At 56.2% G+C, this 7611-nt stretch overlaps 1 protein-coding gene across 1 annotated transcript; it reads left to right on the top strand.

Moving 5' to 3' along the window:
* Window positions 1–372: 372 nt before the first annotated feature.
* On the top strand, window positions 373–7074 carry LOC144934813 (uncharacterized). Its single transcript, XM_078860999.1, has 2 exons — window positions 373–2268; window positions 6083–7074. The coding sequence occupies exons 1-2, from the start codon at window positions 973–975 to the stop codon at window positions 6095–6097; spliced, it is 1311 nt and encodes a 436-aa protein (XP_078717125.1). The 5' UTR covers window positions 373–972; the 3' UTR covers window positions 6098–7074.
* Window positions 7075–7611: the final 537 nt, after the last annotated feature.

Genomic DNA, 7611 nt, shown 5'->3' with positions numbered 1-7611 from the left:
ATTATCAGATGCACGCACAAGTTTGTCTTTAAATTACAAGGGGGGAGAGTGCATGTTTATATTCCCGAGATATGTTAAAGTGTGATAATTAACATTTTAAAGAGATTAGCACCAAGTTTATTTAGAAATTACCACATTTAACTTCTTGCAATTTGAAATGTGCTCTAAATACTTATTTTGTACTGTATGCCAAGAGTATAGACTATGTTCATTTTGTCACCATTCCTCTGTTCACATAGAATCGCATCATCCCTCCCTTGCGTTTAAAAGAGATTACCTGCTAGTGCTTCACGGGAAATGGGATTTTTTCTGGGTCATTATGAATGTAATTGTCCTTGAACTATACCCTATACGCAAATCCATAGCTGTGTAGGGGTGTTAGAGAGAGAGCCCGTTATGCATGGCAGCCTATGGTAAACAAACACAGTAGGCGGGGCTACATGTGTGCACAAGCAGGTGCCCTCTGCGACGTCCGCGCCAGACACCCTGGGGGGTCGATTCGGTCGTTATGATCCCCCGGGGCCCCACCCCTCAGGGAGGGGTTGGGTATAAAAGGGGAATGTATCGAAGGGCTCGGGAGTGATGTTTAGCTAAAGAAGAGGAGGCGGAAGACGTCTGAGATAGAGCCCTGGACTCCCCCTGGTACGCCGTCCTTATCAGGACCGCGCAGGCTCGAGCCAGTGGCGTGGTACCAGAGCCAGAGCCAGTGCTGGTCTGGACTCTGGGTACCGGGCCCGACTGACCAGTGTCGGGCCAAGATAGCCTCCCCTAGCCCATTAGTGGAGGACTCAGAGGCAGGCTAGGGTTAGCTAGAGAGGTGTGTCCTCAGATAGACGGGTGAGGGGGCCGATACCCCCTCAAATGTGTATGTCACAACGTTGGTGTTAAATAAACAAGTGTGCCTCCAACTCCGGTGTGAACGAGTCGTGAGCGTTACTACATCTGGCGTCAGAAGTGAAACAAAGTACGAACATGGATACACGCCGGACGACTCGAGTCGGGGTACCAGAGGCAGAAGACACCACTGCAGTCGGAGGGCCCGAGACGGCTGAAGATGCCATCGACCAGCCGGGGCTGGGCGCATCCACGCCACAGCAGCTGGAGGAAGGGGAGCCGTCGATGGAGGGGCTGAGGGAGGCGCACGCGAAGCTGACCGAGCTGCTGTACGCCGCAGCCGCCATGCTCGACACCATCACGCAGCTGGGGGCTGCGGGACCGCCACGGGGCAACGGCAGCCGACGATCACAGCGCCTTCCCGCCATTTCCACGGAGCAACATTTTGAAACTCCCGCCATCGCTGCAGCTGCTGTTGAGGGCGTGGCCGCTCTAAGCATCGCGTCCAACGGCGGGAGTACAGTACCTGCCGCGTCACCACCAACGGGCGGAACGTCACCACGGGTGCGACCGGCGATGCCATCGCTGGTTCGTGCCGACGCTGAGTTGAGTGAGGCGGACGAGGGAGTGCGTTCTTCCTCTGCAGCCGCTGCCTTACATCAGCGGCTACCTCCACTCAAGGAATTTGTGGGCGAGGATGGCGACTGGGGCGGCTTCCAGCGGCGCTTCCTCGCTCACCAGGAGATGGCACAGTGGACAGACGCCGAGGCTCTCCGCGCGCTGCCAGCACTTCTCGACAGCGACGCCCTCGCCACTCTAACATCGGCTTCGAAGGAGAGGCGCTCCACGCTGCGGAAGGCGATGCAGGTGCTGTCGGCGGTATATGGTCCACCATCGGACTGTCGCCAACTCTTTTACGATCGCCAGCGGGGGACGAAGGAGTCGCCCCTGGCGTACCGCACAAGCCTCCTGGCACTGGCGAAGGAGGCCTTTCCACGAATGGATGACGAGGGTGTCGACGCCATGGTGACAGAGAAGATACTTTTGCTGGCGGACGACTTAGACATCGTCATTGTCGCACAGGACGATGCAGAGATGTGCTCCCTCCAAGCGGCCCGTCTTCTCCACGCAAACCTGTCCTCTCAACGACGGAAGGCCAGCAAGGCGGCGAGCGGGCGTGCCGTCGCTGCAGCCACCCTCCCGGCGGAAGAGGGTTGCGCCATCGACCATCAACGGCAGCATGGAGCGGGAGTACGGGAGGACCGGGCCGGTTCAAGCCGTCTACAACATCCATCGTCGTCACCAGCGCTTCCACGCTGTTACAACTGCGGCATCCGGGGCCACGTCGCCTCGGGGTGCCGCTCTCCTGGGCAGCGCAGGACGACACCTCAACGGGACGCCGGCCCTCGTCACAAGCTCCACCATCATAATCCGGCGAGTCGCGGCACCCCTCACGTTTGGCCCACGCACACGCCCGTCGCACACTTAAACACCGCAGCGAAGGGGGGGCCAATATCGCGTACCATGGCACCAACACGCACCGCTCTGGGTACTCAGATTGAACCCAGCCAGTGGTCCGTGTTGGCCCATCGGGTTGTAGCCGCGTCGTCAGGGTCGTCGGCCGTTGTGGGTCACATCGATGGGGTCGAGGTGCGCATCCTGGTCGATACAGGAGCATCGGCGACCATTATTTCGGAGTTGATTTATAACATTCTCCCTGCCCAAAGCCGTCCTTTGATGCCTGTTAACGTGCCATTCTTTGCTGCTAACGGGGGTTCACTTGGCATCATCGGACAAATTCGAGCCCAAATTTGTGTCGGGGATATTAAATTATCTGGGCCGATTTTTGTTTCCTCCTCGCTGGCGGTTCCGTGCCTGCTGGGGACGGATTTCCTGGCCAAAATGCCGATTAGGATATTAATCGACCAGGGATGCATTGAGCTCCCATCGGGCCGACGCATGGCGTTTTTGCCATCCCCCGCTACGAGCCGGACGGCGTTCGCGACGGTGCCGGCGTTCGTAGATAGAACGGTGCGCGTTCCTCCGGGGGCGCAAATGTTAATTCCTTTGAGACTTCGGCGGCCCTTCGCTAAGGGCATTGGGGCTCAAGGGGTTTTGCTGGGACCGTCTAGGGCCGGGGTCAGTGGACCTAATTTACTCCCGGCCCAGACCATAGTGAGAGGGGATGGAGAACCCTTCATCGCGGTCCTCAATGTGGGCTCGCAGACGGTGGTGGTCCCACAGGGGACCGTGCTTGCTCACGCAACGCCGGTGCCCTGTGAGGAACCCGTCGCGAGTCATGTCGGCGCTGCCCCTGCACCGCGACCACATTCAGACAGCGATGAAGGGTGGCTCGAGGCGCTTTGCGCGGGATCGACGGACCTGTCAAATTTAGAGCGCCAACGTCTTAAGACACTACTGAGGGAATTTTCCGACGTTTTCAGTCGGGATAAATACGATTTGGGCTGCACTCATCTGCTGCGTCACCATATTGATACGGGTGACAGCGCGCCAATACGCCTAAATCCTTTTCGGTTGAGTCCCGCCGAAAAGGACCATGTCAAATCGGCTGTTGATGACATGCTAGCCGCCGACATAATTTCTCCCTCCAACAGCCCTTGGGGAGCGCCGATCGTCCTGGTTAAGAAGCAGGACGGTTCGTTGCGGTTTTGCGTTGACTTTCGGCGCCTTAATAAAATTACGGTTGCCGACGCATACCCGCTCCCACGGATGGACGAATCGCTTGACGCCTTGGCGGGAGCGCGATTCTTCTCCACATTGGACTTACTTTCGGGATTCTGGCAGCTTCCTCTGGACGATGATTCAAAGCCTAAAACTGCTTTTCGTACTCCGCACGGCCTGTTTCAATTCAACCGGTTGCCGATGGGCTTACACTCAGCGCCGGCAACTTTCCAGCGGTTGATGGAATTGGTTTTGGCTGGATTGCAATGGGAGTCGTGCCTGATTTATTTGGATGACGTCATTGTCTTTGGCAAAACTTTTGAGGAACATCTCCAGAGGTTGCGGGCGGTTTTCCTAAAGATGCGGGCTGCTAATTTGAAATTTAAGCCCCAAAAATGCCATTTGTTACGCGAGTCGGTGCGTTATTTGGGGCACATCGTGGGGCGCTCAGGTATTTCTACCGATCCCGCCAAAACGCAGTGTGTAAGCTCCTGGCCGACTCCCACCTCAGTGGGAGAGGTTAGGAGTTTTATTGGGTTTGCGTCGTATTATAGACGCTTCGTCGCTAATTTTGCGACTATCGCCAAACCCCTACATGCTTTAACATCTAAAGGGGTTCGGTTTTGCTGGGGTCAGGAGGAGGAGGCTGCTTTTTGCTCCCTTCGGGATGCTTTGGTAAACGCTCCTCCCCTGATTTACCCTGATTTTTCAAAACCGTTCTTGCTCGACACCGATGCGAGCAACACGGGTATTGGGGGCGTGCTCTCCCAGGTGGTTGACGGCGTGGAACATGTGGTTGCGTACGGCAGTCGGGTGTTGTCTCCAGCGGAGCAACGATATTGTGTCACCCGTAGGGAACTGTTGGCAATTGTCCATTTCATCCAACAGTATCGCCCATATCTGTACGGTCGGCGTTTCACCGTCCGCACAGATCATGCGGCACTGCAGTACGCCCTGAGGGTTCAACAGCCATCGGGACAATTGTCCCGATGGTTGGAGGTCCTCCAGGATTACGATTTCCAAACCACATACCGTAAGGGCGTTCGCCACACCAACGCGGACGCTCTGTCACGCTTGCCAACCGCCTCCGAGTGTGCATGCCTCCTGGGGTCTGGACGTTGCAGGCCTCCAGGGGACACATCGCTACCTGTCTTGGCGGCCGCCAACGACGACGATGCAGTGGTTCCTAATTCGATCGAACAACAGGGCAAAGATTCCCTGTTGGGGTTGCCCGTCATTGAATGGGGGCGCCTCCAGATGGAGGATGTCTCCCTCCTCGGGTGGCGACGTCGCGTTGGCGGTGCGGCGGGGGGAAAAAGAGGTGGTTCCGACGCATGGGAAATGTGCCAAGGTCTGCTGATGCATTGGGACGGGAAGTCACGCCGACATCGGCTGGTGGTCCCTACTGGGTTGCGGGGTAGGGTGGTATGGGCCGCTCATGAGCGCCTCCTACACCTGGGGACCCAAAAGACTCTCGCCTTGTTGCAACTTGATTTTTATTGGCCTGGCATGACGAGGGATGTTGGGGATTTGTTGGGATCATGCCCTCAATGTGCACAACGCAAACCGCCGGCACGGGAGTCTAACCCGCCTTTGCAATCGATCAAAGTGTCCAGGATAAACGAGCTGGTCGCTCTGGACATTTTGGGACCATTCCCCGCCACCCCCAGGGGGAATAGATATTTGTTGACTGGTGTCGAGTATTTTACACGCTGGCCTATGGCCTGGCCTCTGGCCAACCAGTCGGCAGCAGCCATCGTGGAGGCCTTTGTTCAGGGTTATGTCCTGGACAAAGGTGCTCCGGAGAGGTTGCTGACCGACCAGGGCAGAAATTTTTCCGGTAAACTACTCAGACAAGTCTGCGATCTCCTGGGCACAAAGAAAATTCGGACCTCCCCATATCACCCACAAACTGACGGGATGGTCGAACGTTTGCATCGCACCATCTCGTCCATGTTATCACAACAAGTTTCGGACTCGCAAACGGATTGGGACCTACAAATTCAGGGGGTCTTGGCGGCGTACCGGATGGCACCCCATGCAGCTACGGGGTTTTCTCCCTTTTACCTCATGTACGGCCGAGAACCAGACCCGCCTGTTCGTGCCCAGTTGCGGATCCCCGTGCCGCAGGGAAAAACTAATCTGGCTGACCATGTTAAATTTAATCTGGACAAATTGACCGAGGCACGGGATGCTGCAATGCAAAACTCTGACCTCCGTCAGAAGGCGAATGAGCGCCTCAGATTGAGTCGAGCGCACATACTGCAGTGGAAGCCGGGGGACAAGGCATGGTTGCACTGCCCCCAGGTGCCACTGGCAACCTCCTCTAAACTGGTGCGGCCGTGGCGGGGCCCTGTGGAAGTGGTGGAGGTGTTACGTCCGCAGTGCGTGCGCATAAAGTGGGGGAAGCGGAGATGGTTCGTGCACCCCTCTAGGTTGAAACCCTTCGCAGCGGTACACAATCCCACTTCACACGCGCGTGGCCAAACGTGTGGGGGGTCGGCCGACTCGCTGGGTCCGTCTCCGTCGCTCTCACCTAATGCCTTGCCGGCTGTGCCACCTTCAGGAGCATCGGGAGTGACGGGCTCACGCCCGATCACCCCTCCTGCGGATACCGAGGGTCACGCGGAGTCGGATGAATGCTCACCCCAAGACGGACAGTCGCCACCTGATGGTCCGCCACGCGGGGTTACCCCGTGCGAGGGGCCCGCTGCAAGGACGCGCGCTAAAATGCGCAAACTGTTGTGAGGCCGGAAAATGTGTACATAGCTGTTGTGTTTATTGGGTGTTGTGTGGGTGGTGTGTTCCCCGCTCCTCGGATGTACATATGTTGGGTTCACCGTGTGTTGTGTGTGCGTGGTGGGTTCCCTGCTGATTGTATATAGGCTGTTTTTTTTACGGAATTCGTATTTATTCGGGGGGGGGTGCGTCGGGTTGTTTCTCATCTTGTTGTTGCGTTCTTGTTCTGGTTCCTGTTATTGTTCAAAAATAGTGAGGCACACGCGCGGTCAGGGGGTGAAGGCACCTTTATTGTCAAATTTTTGTATGTTGGCAGCCGGGACGGCTGCATGCTATGCGGGGGGGAGTGATGTAGGGGTGTTAGAGAGAGAGCCCGTTATGCATGGCAGCCTATGGTAAACAAACACAGTAGGCGGGGCTACATGTGTGCACAAGCAGGTGCCCTCTGCGACGTCCGCGCCAGACACCCTGGGGGGTCGATTCGGTCGTTATGATCCCCCGGGGCCCCACCCCTCAGGGAGGGGTTGGGTATAAAAGGGGAATGTATCGAAGGGCTCGGGAGTGATGTTTAGCTAAAGAAGAGGAGGCGGAAGACGTCTGAGATAGAGCCCTGGACTCCCCCTGGTACGCCGTCCTTATCAGGACCGCGCAGGCTCGAGCCAGTGGCGTGGTACCAGAGCCAGAGCCAGTGCTGGTCTGGACTCTGGGTACCGGGCCCGACTGACCAGTGTCGGGCCAAGATAGCCTCCCCTAGCCCATTAGTGGAGGACTCAGAGGCAGGCTAGGGTTAGCTAGAGAGGTGTGTCCTCAGATAGACGGGTGAGGGGGCCGATACCCCCTCAAATGTGTATGTCACAACGTTGGTGTTAAATAAACAAGTGTGCCTCCAACTCCGGTGTGAACGAGTCGTGAGCGTTACTACAGCTGTAATGTATCCTACGGGATATTATGTCACGTAAAAAAAAATCAATTCCATATTATTGTTAATCTATTTTATTACCGTGAAGGTAATGTTTGTTGTTGTTTCATGACAGTTGTTTAATATTCATATTGATTACATATTTCTATTTGATGTTGTGACCGTTTTCTTTACACATTCACCAATTGCTTCGAGGCCCCCAGGGCACCCTGGGAAAAAATAGACTTGATATCAACAACAACGACGGCGACCAGCCACCATTAAGTGGTGGTGACATCACCAGAGCACCTGGGCCAGGCTCTGTGTACCTTGAGGCCACGTGAAGTGTCAAAGGCTCACTGACAGGAGGTCACGAGTTGACTGACATGACTGGCAGAGACATCACCTGTGCACCTTCCTGTGCCAACCCGCTGTGATTTAGCTGCCCGGTGCTCCGC

This window comes from Lampetra fluviatilis, chromosome 1, assembly GCF_964198595.1.
Source record: "Lampetra fluviatilis chromosome 1, kcLamFluv1.1, whole genome shotgun sequence".
Classification (NCBI taxonomy): domain Eukaryota; kingdom Metazoa; phylum Chordata; class Hyperoartia; order Petromyzontiformes; family Petromyzontidae; genus Lampetra; species Lampetra fluviatilis.
Note: the sequence above shows the minus strand (reverse complement) of the source record. Positions and strands in the feature narration are given on the sequence as shown.